Source organism: Nicotiana sylvestris, chromosome 2, assembly GCF_000393655.2.
Source record: "Nicotiana sylvestris chromosome 2, ASM39365v2, whole genome shotgun sequence".
Taxonomy (NCBI): Eukaryota; Viridiplantae; Streptophyta; class Magnoliopsida; order Solanales; family Solanaceae; genus Nicotiana; species Nicotiana sylvestris.
The window spans coordinates 51202007-51225218 of record NC_091058.1 but is presented as its reverse complement, the minus strand read 5'-3'; the positions used below and the strand labels follow the sequence as shown (position 1 = coordinate 51225218).

Sequence of the window (23212 nt, the reverse complement as noted above, 5' to 3'; positions counted from 1 at the left end):
TTTTAGTCAGCATTAGGGTTTTAAACCCTAAACTGAACTTTTTCCATTCAGCCAGCATTAGGGTTTTAAACCCTAAACTGAGCTTTTCCATGCAATCAGCATTAGGGTTTTAAACCCTAAACTGAATTTTCCTTTTAGTCAGCATTAGGGTTTTAAACCCTAAACTGAACTTTTTCCATTTCAGCCAGCATTAGGGTTTTAAACCCTAAACTGAGCTTTTCCATTCAGCCAGCATTAGGGTTTTAAACCCTAAACTGAGCTTTTCCATGCAATCAGCATTAGGGTTTTAAACCCTAAACTGAATTTTCCTTTTAGTCAGCATTAGGGTTTTAAACCCTAAACTGAACTTTTTCCTTTCAGCCAGCATTAGGGTTTTAAACCCTAAACTGAATTTTCCTTTTAGTCAGCATTAGGGTTTTAAACCCTAAACTGAACTTTTTCCATTAGTCGGTATTAGGGCTCCAACCCTGAACTGAACATTTTTATCTTCCTTCATCAATTTTATGAACTTCCTGGCGAATCATTCACGAAATTTTCCTAGTGAAACTGGGGCAGAAAATTTCGTTCGTTTGTTTGTTTTCTCCCGCAGGTCTAACCTCGAGCCACACGATTCAAAATGACCCACGAGATGAGTCTCAACTCAGAATCAAAGAAGAAAAAAGACAAAAGAAGATGTCCCGAGAATATCAGAGTAAATGGAAGGCGGATTGGCTCCAACATTTGACTAAGGTCCTGAACTCTGCCAGTCGCGTTTCACTCAGTATCCCAAAGATTGAACAAGTCGCCGCAACTCGCAAGCATCAAGATTCGGATCAAAGTCTCCAAGCACAATCAGCTAAGACCCAAGATCAAGTCGCAAAAGAATCATAGATAGGAATCTTGTAACTCGCAGTTGACATGCATATAAGTAGTTAGTTCAGTTCCAATTTTCCTTTGGTTGTAATAAGGCGGTCAGTGACGCAGCAGTGACAACAGCAACAGCAGTAACAGCAAGCATTGCAATCCCATGGTAGTCCCAGCTACCAAAACTTCCCGAACTACATTGACCTGATTCCTGTTTAGCCCAGGATATGTAGGAAATCTTTGAAGCAAGATTCGGTCAGATCTTTCAAAAACATGCTTCATACGGAGTAGTCCATAGGCAAAAATCGCTCATACACGCTCACTTTATCTTTGCACGAAAACTCTTCGTGTTTCCGAACAAAGAGGGGCAGCTGTGAGCACGTGATTTTTGTTTCGCGCGACAATCGCTCCAAAAGAAATAAAAAATAATAACAATTGGTCCTGCTGTACAATTTTTGGATTTTTACATGGCACTTTGTTAATTATTTATGACTTTTGCCCATTTTATTTTATCAAAACAAAATACAAAAATGTATGTGTCATGCGTAATTTGAACCGTAATCCGGTTGTTAAATAGAAAATCATAAATAGGCGTCTTGGTCCGTGATTTTTGTTTTGTTTGATTTTACCTGCTTCAAATATTTTGATATATGTGTAAATATTTGTATTAAGTGTCTATTTAATTTTAATTTAATTTACTTGGGTTTGTTTTAAAAAAAAAAAATATATATATATATAAGAAAATATAAAAGAGAATGCAGAATTTGTTTAAAAATTTGTTTGGGCTCATTTTTATTAAATTTGAGGCCCAAATCGAGCCCAGAGAGTGAGCCTGCCCCGGTCCAGACCAGCTGATACCCAGAGCTTCCACACGACACCGTTTTAACCTGGTTTGATCTGGGCCGTTGATCTCAGATTGATCAACGGCCAAGATCACTTCCCCATAACCCATTGATGAACCCGAACCATTTCCACCCGGACCAACCCAAAACCCCTTTAGATGAAACGACACCGTTTCTCCTAAATCTTCAGATCCAAGCCATTGATTTCGATTGATCCGACGGCTGAGATCAACCCACTCATTCCATATATAAGCCCCCTACCATACCCTGCCCCCTATCCAAGACCCCGCCTTCGTCTTCATCCCATTCCCCTCCAAACCCTAAGCCGCCCCTGTATTCTTCACCATGAAAGCCGGCGGCATGAACGCCGGTGGCCTTCACCTTAACACCATAGGACCATCTCACCCCCTGAACATGGACCTGTTGACTGTTTAGTCCGAATCATCCTTCAGGTCCTCGAATCTTCATTTGAAGATTCGAGCAAAACTCGATCTACACCGATCTGCCCTAGATTCATACCAGACAATCCCCGGACCCCCTCGTGACCAAACCATGCTTGGTTTGGTCCGAATCTAACCCTGGAAGCCCAAGTTCCAAATCTACCTTCCACAAAACCTAAAAAACCAAGCCTGGTCCGTGCCTGTTAAGCCAAGAGGTTAGGGTCTAATGGACCTTAATCGAAGTGTTTCTCATCTGAAAAACACTTCGATTAAAGTCCGTTCAGCCTTAAGAAAGGTCTGTTCGAGTCCAAGCTAAGGTCTTTTGATTTTTCGGGGTTTGAGGTGAGTTCTTTCTTTTCTTTATTTGTTTTGGTTCATCTGTTTGTTTTAAAGGTCTGTTCATGTTTTGTTTGTGTCCCTGAATTTTATCAATTGTGCCCTGTCCACTTTGCCTGAACCTCTGTTGTTTGATTGGGTCTTTCTATTTGTTCTGATAATATGTATGTAAGTGTTGTGCAATTAGCTGATTTTCAAATTTGAACTGACTAACTGATTCCTCGAGTACAATTTTCGTTTAGTCAGCACAATTCAAATCATGTGTCGATACTGTTAAATGTCTGATTTTTGGCTACGATTGTGCATGTTATGATTAATATAGTCGAGTCGACATGTGTCGTCAATTAGTTTCAATTGCCTGAACAATAACAAATCGATTTGCTTCTAGACACATTTGTTTGAATCAATTAGGAACTGAGTTTGTTTACTTATAGTTGTTAATCTGAATCAGAAATGAAAGAGGAATGTTTTGTTTGTTTAACTTCTGAATTGGAGGGCATGTGCACTTTCTGCACAACATGTGTATTTGTGCACCACAGGTGCATTTGTGCACAGCCTGTGCCCTGCATAAGGGCTTTTGAATAAAATAATCGACAGCACATGCTGTCAGATATATATTCTGCTGCCCATTACCATGCTTTAGTTAAGAAGTATTAAACCTCTTTCAAAAGGGTAAGTCTGCCAGGGAATGTGATGGGTTTCTAATACTTAAATAGCTAAGTGGAAACTGAAAAGAAGAAAGCACATGGGAGGGGTATCTGGTTAGTCGATCAGGCTGTAAAAGGGGTGATGTTAAGGCTTATAAAAGGGAGGCACATTGAGAGACATAGGGAGATGGAGACAGAGGGAAATTGTGAGGAAAAAGGGCAGAATATATAGGGAGAGAAGAGGGAGAGGAAGAGATCTGATAATAGAGAGAGACAGAAGGAAATTGTTAAGGAAAAGATAGGGGAGATCAAGAGAGATCTGAGAAGAGAGGTTTGGAGACATACATAGATACACATATATACAGAAATAGAAAGAGAGCAAGAAAGAGATAAAACAGATTAGGAAATCAGAAACTTGGTTTTGTTTGTCTGAAGTTCATCTGTTGTCAATTTGTTAGGTAGTGTTGCTTCTTCTAAGTTTCAATCGAGATTACTGTTAGTGTTTTGTTGCATTTGGTATATCTCGGAATTGGATTGTCTGGAGTTCTGTTTCCACCACACTGTGTGCTGCTTCATTTGGCTACTTTCTCTTCAACTATAGTTCCACCCCTTGCAATAGAATCTGCTCTGCTGTGTTGTTTTGACTTGCTGTTGTTACTCTGATTCCTGCTGCTGCTGATCTTCCATGTTATTCTCTTCTTCCTCTTTGCATTTCAGCATTCCAGGTACACATTTCAAGTCCCATATTGATGTAACTGAAACAATTTGAAAGCATGAAATGAAAAGGTTGAAGAAGTTCAAGTATTTGTTGTAATATTCATGGTACATTAACGGGTCTGTAAAAAATTGATTAGTTTATAATTCAATAGTGTGAAAGTATGTACTGATACTCGATTGAATTTAGCCCTTTGTGTTAGTTCGTCAGTTGTTTGTTAGTACGGGGTACGTATACTCCGACCTTGTACAATGTTGTTTCTGTTTCATTTAGTTTTTTTTGGGTTCCATTAGGCAGTACATAGGGTCACATTCAAAGTCCCATTGGTAACAATATCTAGTAGCTAAATCCTTTAATCTAGCCTAAATAAGTTTAATTAAGTTCAACTCAAGAAATGTTCGGATTAAGTGTTATATTTCGTTAGCTCGTATGTGATTTCTTGTCAGATTAAAGCATTTTTCCATTAAAGTATAACGTTTTCTTAACTTTGTAAATAATTAATCATAAGAATCCGGATCAGGCCAAAGCATATAATTAAATTAGCATGAACCTTTTCTTCTAATTTTAGGGACAAATGTATTAGAAATGTAGCCACTTTAGGATATCCTTTCTAAAATAGAGACGAACCTCGCCAAATAAAAAATGCAAAATTGCGGGGCCCTCGATAAATAATCATAATAAATATTTAGAATTCAGGCTAGGCCGTTTAGTGAATCTCATGGCCTTCTCAAAAAATAATAACGCGTTAGGCTCTTTAGGCGCGACTTAATTAAATCATATTCTTAAATTCGGGTGCACATTGATGTGACCCAAATCCAAATCTCAACGAAGTCAAAATGTGTTGACAATCACGGGCGCATTGATTGTGACGTGGTTCGAGATGCATTTTCACGACGTTGCAATTCTATAAAATAAGTGATAATGATAAAAGCGGTTTAAACTTAATAAAAGCATGTAAGTCATAACATTGTATTTAAATCAGATATTTAGCCATTATAACAATTTAAGCGACCGTGCTAGAACCACGGGATTCGAGGGTGCCTAACACCTTCCCTCGGGTCAACAGAATTCCTTACTTAGAATTTCTGGTTCGCAGACTTCATTTGGAAAAGTCGAAAATTTCCTCGATTTGGGATTCAAGATAAACCGGTGACTTGGGACACCAAAAGTCAAACCTTTCCCAAGTGGCGACTCTGAATTAAATAAATAATCCCATTTCGAATATTGTCACTTAAATTGGAAAAACTCCCTCGCGCATTTAACCTTTCGGGGCGGACGCGCAAAAAGGAGGTGTGACAACATGAAAATTAGCAACTTTCACATGACAATCATGCAAATAACTTAAAATAAAGAAACATAGCGTTCTGTATTTTTACACATATCCAGAGATGTGAGAAAATATAAAACTGCATATTAAAAACACTGATCATGAAATCAAAATATACAACGAAGAAAGCAGAACGAACAAATATACCTGAACAACGAAAAGAGCTCAACTTCGTGCTGATAACGTTTTAAGAAATGTGGCTCAAAGTGATAATATAAAACAAAAAGATAAGTAAAATAAGAGAAGAAGAGATTACTTTCTTGTTTCATCAAGTGTTCAAGTGTGTCCCATATCACATTTCATGCCTCTATTTATACTATTACATAAAAGGTTACAAAAGGATTGTCTTAAATATGACATTAACAATTGAGATCATGGGGAAGATTATGGGGAGGGGTTACGGTGAGAGTTACAATCATAATAGTGATGAGTAGTGGGAGGTTATTTACATCATGGGTGAAAGTAGTGGGAGTAGTGGACATCCACAATTACTATAGGTTTTACAACAGCTTCTGTTTATTCAGAGCTTCAACTTTTTCAGCAGCTTACCCGGAGTATTTCGATACTTCCAAGATTTCATTGAATCAAATCTATATATCTACCCTGGACAAACAGCTTTTCCTTTTTCAGTTGATAATTGGCAAGTCCATGCCTTTTTCACCTATTCATACTGCACGTCTCACTTTTCTAAAACTTCTCAGGAGAGGAACAGAAGAGATTTGACAAGTATAATTGATGTATTAAGACCTACGGTAGAAGCAGGAAATGCAAAACATATCAGGCACTAATATTCAGTTCACGAGGAAGCCATAAGAATTAGCAGTAAAGTAAACCTGCTTCAGAAGCAATTCAAAAAGGAATTGCTGGTTTCTCTACAAAAGGAACTGCAGTTTCTTGCATACCAAAAAGTAGAGAATTTACAAAATAATATGATTCTCTAGGAACGACATCAACCTTCTATACACACAGGAACCTCATGTGCACCAAAAAGAAACTACTATTCCTCAAAATGTACAAAGTCATTCTCTATCCCATCAAAAACTCTGATCAAATATCTGAATCCAGATGATTCTACGACTTTGAGCCAAGTATAAGCAACGGGACCAAGTAAGGAAGAAATTAAAGGAAAAGAATGCCACTGGACGAGATGAATCAGAAATTATGTCAATCCAAATTGGCAAGTGCATTGGACAGAAAGAACACTGGCATGATAGAACATCTGAAGAATAAATCAGAAAATAAGGCAATCAAATAGAAGAGAGCCACAACCGTAAAACACTATTTCAATGCATAGGGCCTGGACAGTATAAGATCATATGAATTATCAGATTTTAGAAGAACAGTAGAGCAGAGTGATTTAAAATTTTAAATCCACTAAGATTCTAGATTTTACAACATTTTAACAGTAGAAATAGAGGCTTGATAAATTAACAGAACAGGTTCTTGAAATCCAAGTGGTATTCTAAAGTCTAGTGTTTTCTTTTTTAATAAATTCAGGGTATTTTCCATAAGCAGAGAGTCGCAAATAAAACAGAGGTCTTACTTTTCTCTCTTTTTACTTTACCTCTAAACTTAACCAACAAACGCAAATAGAAAATAAACAAGATATATTATAGCAGCAATCAATCGAATACCAGGTGAAGCAATAAATCTATATCTATCTATCTATATTATATTAAAAGTAGGAAGACTTTAAGCAAAAAGTTAAATTACATAAATACCCTTCTAACTAAATTAAATAACCTACTTATAAAAGATATTAAATAAAAATACTAAATTTATTTGAAGAGGTGTAACTTTTCATAATAGTATTAGTTACTAATGTGTCAAAGGACGGATCTGTTGCTGCCTTTATTGAGCCCAAAGGAGGGAAAGACACGATGTTTAACTTATATTCATTCCTATATGTGTCAAAAATTATATTGTGGCAAACTCTTTCCATGTGGGTATATTTCTGTCAAAAGGTGTGTAAATTGGTGACTGTTTCTTCTCATACAAAGGAGTCTACATAACACGTTTAGAAGATAAAATTCAAGGAAAATTGTCTAAAGAGTTGACCGCATGCAAAAGGAACGAGAACGAAAGACAACAATCTTTGACGATATGCGAATCTCTTGGGTTAGACTCAATAAAAACGGGTTCTGTTTTCTTAACTTTTCTTTGTTATTTACTTACAGATTTCTACCTTTTGTGGATTTTGTGGAATTTATGTTTTGTAAATATTAGGATAAATAACATACTTATGATGATCTTGAAATGTAAGCTAAATTTACATTTTTGATATGTTTATAATTGTTATTTCGTTGCCAAAAAACATTTAGATGGCAAAAATATATATATGTTGCATACTTGCATGCATAAAATTATGTAAAGTTCATTTTTAAATTGTGGAATGAAATATTTAATCACAAAGAACATTAACCCTTAACCAATATTTAATCTCAAGTTGGTGCAAAGTAGCGTTTATTCTCAAAGTGATGTTGCAGTATAAATTTATACTACAACTATCCCATTATTGTCTCCAAATTCAAACTATGATCAATAAAAGAATTGGCAATATGAATGGTATAATATTCTTGAGAGAGGGGAATTTTATGATTTTCGTATTGCAGTAAGTAGAATATAGAATAAATTAAAGTTCTTATGAAAGAATGAAAATATCATACGAAAAAAATTTGTGGTCGTAAAACATTCTAAGATAACCAGAGAAGTAAATTGAACTCTATGTTAAAAACTTAAAATGTATAAAATATTTAATGTTAACGTTGGATGATAAATTGATGGAATCTTCAATCCATTGTTCTCCATTATTCTTGAGGCCAATTGTTTTCTCTTCATACTAATTTCCCATATAATCTCATTTATAACCATTACACATATCAAATCTTATTGCAATAAATTTATGGCAGGCAAACAAATTGAAATGAAGATGTCCAACACGACTTGTTCGATAAAATCATTAATTATTCACCCTATAATGTTCATTGCTAGGAATGAGAGATGTGTGCTTGTTTGTTAAATTAAATATGACGAAACTTTATTTACAGTATCAGAAATATATTTGATGGAAGTGAACGGAAAAGAAGTGAAAATCGGTGCTACTTATTCTTATTTCGTTGCAGTTGAATAATTTCTTGTCATCCAAGTATGCATGTATTCACTTTCAATGTTATAACTGAACCATCCCTTCAAGTTTTCTACTGTATGATTTAAGGGATGCTTTAAATTTCCTAAACATGGAGGAGGGTTTCTTTAAAGTGCTAATAATTTCATTTTTTTTTCTAGACAAATTAAAATTTAAATGCAAAAATGAATGCGATAAAGAAAGTTTCATTCAAATGAGATTCTTTTGATGCAGAATTTCAGAATATCACTTTGTTCCTAGGTATAGTAGTTCTAAAATAATGTTACACAGAAAATATATTCTTTCTTATGAAACTAGATCATTTAAAGAATTACAGTTCTCGGAGATTATTCATGAAATTTAAAATGCTGGATCAGTGCGATTGTTTTGAAACTTGATACCGTTCCTATCCAAACGCTAATGAAGGAAAAGTAAATTCTCAATATATTTTTTTTGTTCTGAGATATTTGGCATTATTTTTTTACAAAACTTAGCTCTTTTCGTTAATATCCTTGCATATGGGATGGTTTTACTTGGTAATAGAGGTACTATTTGACTTAAGTTAATCATTTGTTTGAAATTTTTTTTTTGTTTGAACAGACTCTCAAAGTTTGGTATTTGTTTGGCACATACTTTTATTTGAAAATTATCATTTTTTCACTATAAATTTTATATTCCATCCAATGTAAATTTGTATTCTATACTTTTTTTCCTTAATATCTTACTTGGATTACTCGGTCACACAATTAGTAATACTTTAATTTTTAATTAATTAAAATATTATAATGCACTAACTAAAAAAAATAGCTACTATCAGCACAAGATGTTAAATTATCTTAATTTATCGTATATCTCAAATAAGAATGTTGATCACGGTAGAAAGTACAAAACCTATCTTATATATATATTTTTTGCGTTCTCTAGCTAACCATATTATGTTCAGTCAAAATGGCAAACAAAATAAAATTAGTAAAATAATTTGTCCCTGTTAACAAGCTACAAAACATATCCAATTAACTTCTTTTAATAATTATGTGAAAAAGTGAAAGGACTTATATGAACCAAATAAGAGCTAATATATTAATATGGCTGATTAAATCGTGCTAACCCCAACAACATTTCAGTGCACAAAGAAGTTCGAAATAACTTTTACTAACAACACCATTGCAAAGAAATCAGCCAATAACATTGCCACCCAAAAGTATTTTAAATGATTTTGTATCCTTGGAATAGGTGGAAAATATTTAATGGTGACACTATATTTGACAATTATTTATAGGAACTTATGAATTATTTTTGTACATAATTAATTAATTAATTAATACTTATCACTAATTTTCTAATCTCATACTTTTAAATGTAATTTGCATGTTAATAACAAGGAAATGACTTATTAGAGATGGATGGACTTTGGAGAAGAGAGTACGAATAAAAAGTAAAATAAAATTACACACATAAAAAAAATATTGGTTGATAATGTATTATATAAAATTATCATTTAGTGGAGATGTTTCTCTAGATTGTACCTCATAAAATCAAAATAAGTAAATATATCATATGTATCAAATTAAATTTTGGTTCTTCGTTTTTGCGGGCTCAAACGATATCCAATCATCTACAAACTTTACAAAATTATATTACATAGCTCGGCATACACGTGCAACGCACGTACCGAAAAACTAGTACAAGAAAAAGAAGCATTGTATTGGTCTCTCTCTCTCTATATATATATATATATATATATATATATATATATATATATATATATATATATTAAAAGTGGGAAGACCTTAAGTTAAAAGTTAAATTACCTATTTATCCTTTAAAAAAATTAATTATCCTAAATTAAAAGGGGGGGGGGAGAGAAACTAACGCCTACCATATAAGGCAACGTTTCAAACCATTATGAAGCCTTATGACAAAAGAAGGCAACGGTTCATTAATGCACTCAACAATTACCTTCTATTTTAATATGTGTATCAAGAAGCAGGGGTTGTGATGATGTTGGATTTCCTCCAAATTCTCACAACGAGAAAGAAGTGCAAGAAGAGGAGAAAGAGACAACACAACAGTTAGAACTTGAATCTAAAGGCCTACAAAAAACTCTTCACATTGTTCTCTACATAGGACTGTAGGACTATAAAAAGATAATAGGAGTACCACCAATTGAGTTTTCTATATGAGTATAAAAAGATAATAGGAGTACCACCAATACAGTTTCATGAATTCTTGCAAGGTACTCATTCTAATTTTAACGTTGTTTGTTAATAAACCATTTCAACTTTTTTTTTCAAGTCAATCTTCTCGCTCAATATCTCTCATCTCTAATGTGGTTATCTGGAATATTAATATTACAAAATTACATATATTCATCTGTTTATTAAATGAAGTGACAGAACGAGAACATGAATGATGTGACAAAGCGAATGTCTTCAAACGTGTCAAATGACATGGTTTTTCTGGCTCAAATAATGTTCTTTCTTGCCGTTGTTCGGAGAGATTGGAGTAGTTTGACGAAAATAAATACAGGTTTCTCGCTGAACTTATAACTTATTTTTATATTAATATGTACCATTCGTTATTTATGAAATTTATTCTGACAAGTGTTATGGAAGATATTTATTATGTTATGATTTTAAAATATTTAATTTGCAGGCATGTGATGACTAGAAAAAAAATATATGGTTATAAATTAATTTCATTTTTTCTTCCGCCAAATAAAAATGATTAATTAATATGCAATTTGTAAGCAGGCATAAAATATTATGGATGATTATTTTCAAGGTTGAAAGATATAAATTAAGCTTAAATTAATATTTAAAAATATTCTTGAGATCATGTAAAAAATTAAAGTTTACATAAATATTATTTACCAATTAATGACATGTTATCATAAATCTGAAGTCTCTTGAGAGAAGCATAACATATTAATAATTTATGTATTACGCTGGACAACAAAACATATGAACAATTTAAAATTTGTGATATATATTGGTCATTAAAAGCTCTTGAATTTTAGTCTTATTTTTTTAAATAAGTCTCATTTAGTTAAATGGGATGAAAGAAGAAATTACCTTACCGTGTTAAGCTAATGTGAAGAAAGGACCATGGTAACCAGAGTAAGATATAAAGCTCTAAGCATTTATTGAAGAAGAAGAAATTGATACTTTTAAATAGTACATAGAATATATAGAACCATACCCTTAATGTAATCATTTACCTGATTACCTAATTTTTAATAGGTAGATAAAGGATGACTCATTACTTATATGATGAAATTGCAATTGTTTGCATGACATATACTTTAAAACATGAATAGGAGGCTTAAACTAATGCAGAAACGAGAAATCAACCTTGAGAAGATAATTATGCCAAGCCAATTGATATCAGTATTGATGAAGGATATGAAAATTATCAAAATGTCTAGAAGAACAGATTTAGAGTCCGTCGAAGAGTATATTTGTTTGACGTTAATTTATTCATAAAGGATCTTAACATTATATGAGAATGCTAGCTTTTGGTATATTTAAATTTATTATTTAAAATTAAAAAAAATTAAATTATATATATATATATATATATATATATATATATATATATATATATATATATATATAATACTATATTAAAAGTGGGAAACCCTCAATTGAAAAGTTAAATTACCATAATACCCTTGCTTAGAAACCTAATTAGTATCTTAAATAACCTTACACTACTTAATGAAATAAAATTAACTAGAGAAGCCAAGACTTCAACCAAAAAAAAAACGAAGCCATTGGCAGAAAACCTCTTCTCTGATAAAATATACGCCTATAACAGTCCTAAGCCAATGCTTATACGCGTTCATCAACAACTGGATAATTCTGATGGTTCTCCTACTGGTTGCCGCAAGATTTACTCTTTTTGCAGGTGTTCATTAGTCTCTACGCTTATTTGTTATATTTGCCAACAATATATAGCACTATTGTTTTTGAAGGTGACAGCATATAACATTATTGTCATAGAGAATCTTGTGATCGAGTATAATATCGTTGCTCTAAAAGTTTATATTGATGACTCTTTTGTTATTTGTTTATTCTTCGTATATACATTGTTAATATTTAAAGCGATCCAGTAGGACTACAAACTAAATGTGATCGGCAGGAAACATACACCGAAACGGTTATCCCTTGGTATGAACTAAAGCTTTTAACGATAACTTTTTTACCATGGAGCACAATTCATAAGATACTTGGTTTAATATATATCCTCTTTTCATGATCATAACTAAGTGGGAATGAATTACAAAGATTATCCTTCGATTAGAAAGACCAAATATTTATACTTATCTCAAATTAAATCTTCTTGTCTTATTAAGAAAAAGAAATCAACGCGAACATAACTCTCAAATTTCAATCTCAATCTCTACTTTTCTTTTTCCATGTTGAACTCTTGTCCTTCTTCTTGTCTTTTCCAATACTTTGTTCTATTCTTTAAACCCTTTAAGTCCTCTTAAGAAAGATGAGTTGCAAATAGAGACTAAAGCACTGCAAAATCCTCCTTGATAAAATATGATGTGATTCAATCACATGTTAAAATAAGCATCATGTCCAAAGGAACTTAATGGTACTTTTGTTTTGGTCTACATTGTCTTCTTTGCCACTAACCCCGAGAGAAACGCTAGATACTCTCATGTTTCTGTTCATTCATATATTTTTAGTGGCTAAGAAAGTATATCTAATAAGGTTTAGTGTAGCTCTGTTGTTCATATGAATTTATTTATTCTTCAGGCAATGGCTTAACATCATTCTTAAGTTACACATTTATATTTGTCGTATCCTATTCTCTTAATTTATACGTGAGTATAATAAGATATTAAGATAGTTTAACGATTATTGGAGGATTGTAGCACTCTCTAAAGCTAAAACTCTTTTTCCTCGATCTTTTGCTTTTTCCCTTTTTCTGATTTATGTGATATTTTAAAACTCCAATGGTCACCTTATTAATCCTAAAAGTCACTATTAATAAACTAATTAAAGAAATAAATAATTAAAGATAATTATACATGAAAGAATAAAGTACAAAAACTATATTTACAGGAACTATGACTAAAGTAAGATGGTATAAAGGGCTAAATATTCCCAAGTATAGTCCATAAATGAAAAATGAGCTCAGTTTGCTTGAGAACCACATATACTATTATGTACTTTCTTAAGAGTTCAAACTTTTTTTTAAGAATATCAACATTATATATTTCAAGGTAAGTATAACCGGAGTTAAAGAAAAGTATGTATAACTAGAGATCAGCCTCCCCGGATGTATAGTTATTTAATTAAGAAAAAAATTTATGTGTGAGAATAGGGGCAAAGATGAGTTGTGAGGATTCAATTCTTTCCGAAGTAGACTCAAATTTTCATGCCTTTTTAAAACTTAAAAGATGCAATTCAATTAGGGGTGGAACTGTGTTTTATTAATGTCAAGTTTTTGGTAGCGACAGAACAACCACTCTCTTTCTTCTACATGTGCTGGGCTCAATGCTCATAAGAAATTACTTATAACATGAGAAATCAAAGACGCAATGAAAAAAGAGTACAAATTGAAGAAGATTGAATTTGTACTCTTAAGTATCTCTTAATACTTAAAGTTTAAATCTAGCAAGAAGATTGAAGAATAGTAACAAAAAAAATGTAAAAGTCCATATGGAAGATCAATTCAAACTTTTTATGATGGTGTTTGGAAGTGGAACTGAACCTAATAGTCTTATATACAAATAATTGAGCGAAAAGTAGTGATCACTGACCATGTAAAATGAATTGCATTTCTATTCCCTAGAACCCCTACAAGTATTAAGAGTAAATTGTCTTTAGATGCTTTTTGAGAGTCATGATAAAGTGACTGAAACGGAGGCAAGGAACATACAATAAAAATATTATCTATAAAGAAGTATTAGGTATCTCATAAAATCAAAATAAATAATAATAATCATACGTGTCTAATTAAACTTTGATTGTTCATCCTCGTAGTTGGATATCCAATCTCGACAAATGATTCACCATATCAAGCCACATTAAGCATAACGCCTTGTAATTAATTCTTTCAGGTAAAGTTACTTATTCAAAGCTTTGCATTAATAATTTGACTCGGTACACACATGCGTTCTAGTAATATAATGCAGAAGAAGAGTTTTGTAAGCGAGGTGTTCCATAGACATTGTTACCATGCCTTTCTCTGTGGTGTGTGTAATGCACTTTTACTAGCCTGCCATTTGCTTCCAGTGCGACTTATTAGTAGCACCCACTAAGTGTCTTATGCATGCACCAGGTTGCTGGCCATCAATCCATTTTCAGTGCATTCAAATATCATATGACAGCTACAAAATCCACAACTTATAGGAGTGGTTTCTACTTTGGCAAGAAAAGAAAAAATCTACTTATAGGAGCATATAACAGCTACAGATCGACAACCTATAACAGCAGTCATTACTTTAAGAAGAAGCTATTGGAGCAGATAGGTACAGCCACATAGTTTCTAGGCTTTCTTTCCAAAGTTAGGACAAATATTCCAGGGTTTCAAATCACTAGTATTATTCTTATCACTTATAACAAAAGTTCATTATAAGTAGTTAGTCTTTGTCTACATGGAACGAAAAGGATCATTTCTACTCACCCGTTGTAGATGAGAGAGAGGTACAAAAGGATCATTTCTATCCACTTCCATTTTCACGAAGCTTTACGTGGATGGTACCACTCATACCGCACACAACCAGCAAGTAGTTTGCCTTCCACGACCTGGAATGGAAAAATGGATGATCGACATCACATACATGCATTACGAAATTAAAAGGCCAAAGAAAATATGCACCACTCACTAAGGATCAGGAAAGAGCCAAGGCTTTACCATTTACTCCATACCCTAAAGAGCTGAAGAGGTTCATGTTCTCCCGTCAATGTCACAAATATACGTGAATACCTCATCATGTTGTGTTCATAGCTGTACCAACAGAAATACATTTCAGTCAATCATTAACTGCTAAAATAATAAAGTAATTCAACAGTCTGGGCGAACTTGTATTATCTGATCACAAGTCACAACTACTCTCGCAAATAAAAGGAAGAGAGAGTAAGAGGGTTTTGGGGTAGGGGGGTGGGGGGGGGGGCAATACTCATTTCTTAGAACGATCAATTTAACATGCTTGTTTCTTGTCATACACTCAGAATGTTTGATCAATTTCATAATACTTGACCCTTATTCTGGATTTAGGACAGCACAGGAGACATATATGCTCAGCCTTTGTCCAAACTTTGCAGTACATTACAATTATGCATGAAATAATAGGTAGTTATTAACACAACTTATACTCTAGATGCTTTTTTTTATCCCATAATTAGCTTCCAGTATTCATACGTGTCAGAGATCTATATTTCTGACTGACAAAGCAAGATTAATCATGCAAAGAAGCTACTCAGTTAAAAAGATTTGAACATCTAGAAATGGCTAAATACAACATTCAATCAGACGTATATAAACATAGTAGATAAAGTAGCTTTGGTTCCAAAGAGACCTACTGACAGTGGGAAGTAGAAGAAGCATTTTATTTCTTTTAGTTAGGAAGGTCCATTTTCTTCTATTTAAGAAATTAACTCAGTTAACTAACCTGTCTCTCAGGAAATGTCTTTCCACCAGAAATCTCCCCCTTTAATTGGCATGAAGCTTGAATAAGGACTTAGATCAAATGCTGACTATGTGCGGGGAATCAGTTAAACAGGTCCAGTAATAATCAGAGAAGCTTTACACCTAGTGAGATCCATAAAGCTTCATTGCATCATCACTTCTTACTGAAACTACGACTATCAAAACTCACTTTTGAAAAATCCGGGTAGCATGAAACATTATAAGACAGATCTGGATCATTTCACATATCAGCCAGTAGGAGGAAGTGCTAACATATCATTATCGGATTGAAAAAGGCTGTAACCAGGATCTTTTGTTAACCTTCTAGTTTGAACTACATCTCGAGCATCCCGAGCACTATCCCATAAGCCAGCTGCAGAATACATACTTGCTAGAACCACATAGCTAACAGCTTTCATAGGTTCAAAATTGCATAAATGCCTGGCTGCTACCTCTCCAAGGTACATATTGCCATATACCCTACATGCCCCAAGAACTGAACCCCAAAGAGAGGCACTAGGCTTTATATTCATTCTGCAAATCAAATCGTAGGATTCATTTAAACAGCCACTGCGTGCAAAAAGGTCCACAAGGCAAGAGTAATGCTCATCTCTTGGAATAATTTTATATTTTTTGACCATCTTACTGAAACATTCCCATCCTTCAGCAGTCAACCCATTATGACTACAAGCAAACAGGAGAGACAAGAATGTTATATCATTTGGCTCAAAACCTTCACATTCCATCTTCTTAAAATATGAAACTGCATCAACTCCTCGACCATGTGCACCATTAGCAGAGATCATTGACGTCCATGATATTATATTTTTCTCTGTCATGTGATGAAAAACATTGTTGGCATCATCAATTTCCCCTGTTTTTGCATACATATCAACCAAAGCATTACTCATGGCCACATCAAGAGTGCTCTGGTATTTAATCGCAATAGCATGTAGCTGTCTTCCCAAAGACAAGGATGCTGTATTGGCACATATGTTGATCATAGAGCATAACAAAATGCTATCAATTTCCCTATGCATCCGACGTAATTGACAAAAAAGTTCAAGGCACCCACTGCTATTTTTACCTTCACGTGCATAGCCAGTAATTAACGCAGTGCATGAAATCCTATCTTTGTTCTGCATCTTCTTGTATAGATAATTTGCATTGGCCAGGTTTCCACATTTTACATAGGCATCAACTAATGCTCCACTTATAATACTGTACGACCCATAACCAAGTCGAATGATACATCCATGTATCGTACTGACTTTCGCTAGCCCACTACCCTTGCCACCTCCTATAGATGCTTTGAGAATGCTTCCAAACGTGAAGCAATCGGGGAGTATACCTTGTCTGAGCATCCAACGGAACAACAGAAATGCATCAACGCTAAAACCACGAAAAGCATATCCAGAAATCATGACATTCCAAGAAACCAAGTCCCTCTCTGCCATTGACTCGAAAACACAAAAAGCATTCTCCATTTCCCCACACTTAGAATGAAAATCAACCAACGCACTCTGCACGCACAAATTATCCAAAAACCTGCTCTTCTGAATGCACCCTTGTATTTGCTTTCCTAAATTCAAACATGACACACTAGTGCACGCCCTTAAAACACTTCCATAAGTAAATTGATTTGCCCTCACCCCTTCCCTACGCATCGCAACAAACACATAAAGGGCTTCTTGTGAATACCCATTCTGGGAGTGCCCAGATAAAAGCGCAGTCCACGAAACCACATTCCTTTCAGGCAACTTATCAAACATATTGCAGGCATACACCATGTCATTGGACATTGTATAGAAAATGATCAACTTGGTTCCCAAATGAACATTTGACGGAAATCCAGTAGTTATAAGATGTGAGTGAACCAAACGGCCCTGTTTATGAGCCTTTAGGTCAATGCAAAGCTGAATAATTTTTGAGTAAATAGTATAGTCTGCTTCAATGGGGTTGTGAAAAGCAAGTAATAGAGCTTCCGTAAGCTTTCTGGCATTGCAGAGTGTCTCAATGGCTGGTCTTAGGGGAGGAGACTGAGAGATTGGGCTAAGCCAGTTAACTACATTTCTATACGTTCTATTCATCATTCTTTTGCAGATGAATTCAAAATAAAGAAGGAGAGGAATGGCTCACATTGTGTGAGGCACGAGTATTACTAGTTGTGCCAGAGAATCCACTTTCTTCTAACTTTGAACTGTCATCAACTTATAGTCCGGGGCCCATCTAAAGCTGAAAAAACTACTCCTGCCACTTGAACATATTTTCAAGAGCCTCAATTTTCCCCTCATAATTCCCAAATTTCTAATCTTTCAATTTTTTTAAGACGAAATTAGAGATGAAAATGGATGGTGGAGTAGCACCGATCGTGTCTCCAAGTTCAAATTGAAGAGGGGGATGCATTTGGGGGCCGGGGGGAGAGGAGAGGAGAGAGGGATGTCTGAGAGCAGGAGGGAAGAGAGAAGATGGACAAAATGGTCCCTTATGTTTGGAGATATGTTCAGAACAGTGTGCTCACTTTAATGGCAAATGACATGCGAGTACAGGGGCTCCGAGGAGCACGGAGGTTTGAATCTTTTTGACTATTCTACTTCTCAAACTTCAATTTCTCCCAATTGCCCAGACAAAACCGAGAACTGAGATTTTTAACTTGGAGAAAAGCTTCGATTTTTGTTGCCGACGAAGCCATTCCAACCGGAGTTCCGAGTTCATCTCTGGTTTCTACTTTCTTCCCGTTGCTATAAACTGGTACACAAGCTCTTTCAGTCCCCTCCTTCCGGTAAAAAGTGTAGCTTTTGCTTCGGCGCAGATGTGGACTTCCAATATGATGCACAAAGATTGGGTAGCTCCATACTTGGCTTAAGTTTTCCACCGAATCAAGTAAGTAATTGTAAAATTCAAGTGTCTTTTTTCTTTTCTTCAGATAAAGGATAAATTAACTATAGTTATTATTCTTATAAAACAAAGCTTATGTCTGTGTTCATTATAGAGTTAAGCGTGCCAATGCAAAGGTGTTAGTTGTATGTGGAAAAGCTTAACATTTCTTCTCTATGCTATAGGTTGAACTTGTTGTATTAGATTGTCACTCTAATTGAATTGAATTTAAATTATACAGCTTGAAGTGTAATTTCTGTTTGTGATTTTAGAGTTTTATTAGTGCTATCATTGATCGCCTTTAAAACATGACAAATCATCGAATAAAATTGGAATAGTAATTTTTATATTTATATGTTGCGTTTATCTTTTCATTAATTTTTAAAAATATTTATTGAATATTGATAGTCATTTATTGGTTATTGTATTTTAAGTAGAGGTCACTGTCCTAGATTCCTGAATCACTTAACCCATAAAATTTTAATCATAAATTTGCCTCTTGATTGAAACAAGTATGATTGGATGAGAGTTGCAAAATTTAAAAAAAAGAATGACTTTGGCTCCTAAGCCAGAGAAGTCTTTGTTTTCCTATTTTGGCAGGAGACATTTTTTCGTGGAAAAAACATTTTCAAAGATATCAAGGTAACAAAACATTGAAAAACAGTTAAATGAACATATTTCATCATTCAACCATACTCAAACCTAGTGCAAAAAGGAAAAGTAAAATTAGATCTGACCCTTGTCATTGGATGGACTAAAAATATACTTATACAAAATTACTGGAGAACGAAATTGCTTCTTTTAGATGCGTGTACCTGAAGTGGTAATAGTCACATTTTCTCTTGCATGGTACAAACAACAACAACATACCGGTGTAGTCCCACAAGTGGGGTTTAAGGAGGGTAGAGCGTACGCAGACCTTATACCTACCTTTAAGAAGGCAAACAGGTTGTTTCTAGTAGAAACTGACTTAGGAAAGATAAAGGAAAAGGGCAATAATAAGCAAACCAATATGACAACCGAAGCGAAAATACAAAATTAACACTAGGCAAGACAATCATTACATAGTAGAAAGCACACCAAAAAAGAAAAACTGTGAAGTTAAAAGAAAAAAAATTCAATCTGTATTGACATTTGTCCTCCTCTCGCCTGCTTCCTTGAACAAATATGCTGCTCTTAGTGACTGTGCATGCGCCCTGATCTTTCTAAGAATAGCTACACGCTCCAGTTCTTCTTCATAATCTGTACTAGTATGTCCAACCACAATATTTGGAATATGTTGGAGTTTGTGCAAATCTGAAGTTTGAAGCCTTGCAATAAATGCTTCAGGCATTCCTCGAATCTCCAGCTTCTCAAGGTTGGTCAATGATATCAACTCTTCTGGGAGCATCCTCAACGAATAGCATTTGAAGATTTGCAGGCACTTGAGTCCTGGCATTGCACCTTTTCCTAGGTTCATTTCTTGCATAGACATTAGTTGATCCACCCTGAGAAACTTGAGTCCACAAAACCCATTCTCCGATATTGTTATACTGTCATCTAGCTCATGATCAAAAGCTTGAATTAGTTTTAGAACTGATAGGTTTGTTAACTTCTCCAACGCCAGGATGGAATCTGGGTGGATCTTGGAGTTGACCAAAGTCAGCTGGCGAAGATTAGGTGGAAATACACAAGGATGAGTTGGCAGGGAGGTTAGTCGTCCCTTCAACTTAAGCTTGACAATATGACTCAACTTAGATAAACCAGCAACCAAAGATATCTGCAAGCTATCCTCTACTTCCAAGCACAAGGATTGGAGGCTCTCAAGCTCCGCTAGATAAAAACATAATCGATCCATGTCTAGGTTATCATCTCTTTCAATGAATAAACCAACTTTTCGGAGATTAGTCATTCTTGTCAGGTTTTCATTGTGCATCCAGTGATGAACAGGTATGCTGCCTAAAGTTTGGAGATTGTTGAGTAGGTCAATCTTCAATACGCTTGGGGAATTTATATAACCAAGTAGATGCCGTAAATTCTCTAACTTCCACAAGACATTAGGAACCAGCACAGAATAATACCTAGACATGGGCATATCAATCGTTTCCAAGTTTTTCAACTGACTTATCGAACGGGGAAGCTTCTTTATGCGTGTCTTCCATCCTATGCCTAAGTACTTCAAGGAATATAGTTTTCCGATGCTATCTGAGATAACTTTTAAACCAGGAGAGTCTATGTATAGCACTTTGAGAAGTTTGAAACTACTTTTACAAATACAATCAACGTTAACTACTTTAGCAGATGAATCAAAGGATAGAAGGGATCTTATATATGATTTTGAATTTCCTAAGTATTTGTACCTCTCAATTGGACAGTAAAGAACATGGTGTCGAGGTTCAGACAGGGGTATAGACTGATTATCTACTTTCTCATGGACCTCGAGAAATATTTCTTCCTTTGCTTTCATGATACAAAAGTCTCGCAGGAGATCGTGGAGCCGGCAACTTCTAACTCTGTCATCTGCTCTAACTTGGATCACTTGAACCATATTTCTGCAAATGAGCTCATCAAGATAATCCTCAGCAATGTCCTCTAATTCTTCTTCTCCCTTCTGATGAACAAGACCATGGGCGATCCATATGTGCATTAGTTGCTGCACAGGGAAATCTTTGTCTTTTTGGAGAAGGCCTAAGTAGAGGAAGCAAGATTTCAAATGGGGAGGTAAGTCATGATAACTCAACGCCAGAATTGTTGATACGCCATAGGTTTGGCTTCCAACAAGGTGTGAACCGAGGTTTCTTTGTACTCTCTGCCACTCACTTCTTTGCTTCTTCTTCCCAGCTAAGAGGCCTCCTATAACAGTGATTGCCAGTGGCAAGCCATCACATTTTTCCAGAATCTCTTTCCCAATGTCCACCAAGTCCTGTGGACACTCTCTATCCTCGGCAAATGCTTTCTTCAGAAAGAGTTCCCAGCTCTCCTCTTCGTTCAATACTTTAAGTTCATATGGTATAGTATGGGAATCTGCATGCAAAGCAACCTCCTTTATGCGGCTGGTAAGTAGCAATCTACTTGACTTATCATTGTCAGGAAATGACCTAGCAAGAAGATCCCATGCTTCTGTGGTCCAGATGTCATCGAGAACAATGAGATAGCATGTGTCTTCCAAGCGCCTATGGAGCATTTCCTCCAAGCCAGCCTCTGACAGTTTGTCCATCGTTTCCACTATCCTCACTTTATCTTCTTCTGGATTTGCCAGTTGTAAAATGAGTTCCTTGATGATCTTCGCAGGTTTATAATCTTGAGATACATAAACCCATGCCCGAGTGTCAAACTTGTCTCTGATTTGAGTTTGGTTATAAACTTCTTTGGCAAGAGTCGTTTTACCAATGCCTCCCATACCCACAATTGAAGCAACACGGAGCCGTTTGTCCTCCTTCAGAAGGATTGGTACAACAGAATTCACATGCTTCTCTAGGCCAACAGCATCCTTGTTCGCAACCAAAGGTGAGGAGCGTCGTAGTTCACGCATCTTCTCCCGTGTTGTGCTAAATCCTTCCCCGAATCCGAGCCCTTGAATATGCCTGATTCCATATCTCTCACGGCTGTTGGATATCTCAAGAATTGTGGTCTGGATCGATTCAATCTCTTTCCCTACTCTGTAAAGCCTGTATAGTTTCTTAGGATAGAAGGCACACTTGATGAAGAAGCTCTGTCGTTCTTGAGACTCGACTTGTTGGATGAATATTTCAGTCACATCCTCAGCATGGTAGGCAACTGCTCTGATTTCAGATACCCAGTTGCGGACTGTTGCAGCTTCTTCTTCCTCTTGCTTCATATCTGCATCTTTCAGGAAACACTTCATACGGACGAGCTCGTTTCGAACTCCTTCAACTTCTTGTTGGACACTTTTCAGGAAAACAATTTTTCTTTGGAAAAGATCAATAAGCCGCTCTGCAACATACGAAACTGCTGCTTCAGCCATCTCTTGTTTTCTTGGCTCCTTAGTTATCTGGATTAAAGTCTTATCTAACTATGTGTTTCTTGCTGCAATGTACTTTAGGGATACTTTACTTAATCAGGCATGACATCTTCTTTCTTCTCTCTACCTTTGTGCTTTGAATAAAAATTAGGCTAAATTACGCTAAACATCCCTATAATATCACTAAGTTTCAAGCACACCTTCTGTATTTCTAAAACCGATACTTAATACCCCCTGTACGATGGAGATTCTACACAACATTAACACCGTTAGTTATCTGTTAAAGTCACTTATTTCAAATCTATACTCCATCCGGTCCACAATAAGTGATCATTTTACCTTTTTATTTTGGTCCATTGGTCCAAAATAAGTGTCTATTTACATAATTAAGAAGAAATTAATTTTATTTTTCCAAATTTATCCTTATTTACGTATTCCAATATGTCAATG

The 23212-nt window shown here is 35.0% G+C and overlaps 2 protein-coding genes across 5 annotated transcripts; both read right to left on the bottom strand.

The window, feature by feature from the left end:
- Window positions 1–5461: 5461 nt before the first annotated feature.
- Window positions 5462–18874, bottom strand: LOC104232210 (pentatricopeptide repeat-containing protein At3g20730-like). Of its 4 annotated transcripts, none has more exons than XM_070167885.1 (4): window positions 15908–18874; window positions 15151–15243; window positions 14920–15041; window positions 5462–5897 (listed from the first exon to the last, which is right to left on the bottom strand). In XM_070167885.1, exon 1 carries the CDS (start codon window positions 18015–18017, stop codon window positions 16173–16175), a length of 1845 nt encoding a protein of 614 aa, XP_070023986.1. In that variant the 5' UTR covers window positions 18018–18874; the 3' UTR covers window positions 5462–5897; window positions 14920–15041; window positions 15151–15243; window positions 15908–16172. The 4 variants fall into 4 exon arrangements, with proteins under 4 accessions (XP_070023986.1, XP_070023987.1, XP_070023988.1 ...); XM_070167886.1 differs by lacking the exon at window positions 5462–5897 and adding an exon at window positions 14026–14090; XM_070167887.1 differs by lacking the exon at window positions 5462–5897 and having other exon boundaries at window positions 14390–15041; window positions 15122–15243.
- Window positions 18875–19918: 1044 nt separating this feature from the next.
- Window positions 19919–22765, bottom strand: LOC104232211 (putative disease resistance protein At1g50180). The gene has a single exon (XM_009785354.2). The coding sequence runs from the start codon at window positions 22763–22765 to the stop codon at window positions 19919–19921; it is 2847 nt and encodes a 948-aa protein (XP_009783656.1).
- Between the last annotated feature and the right edge of the window lie 447 nt (window positions 22766–23212).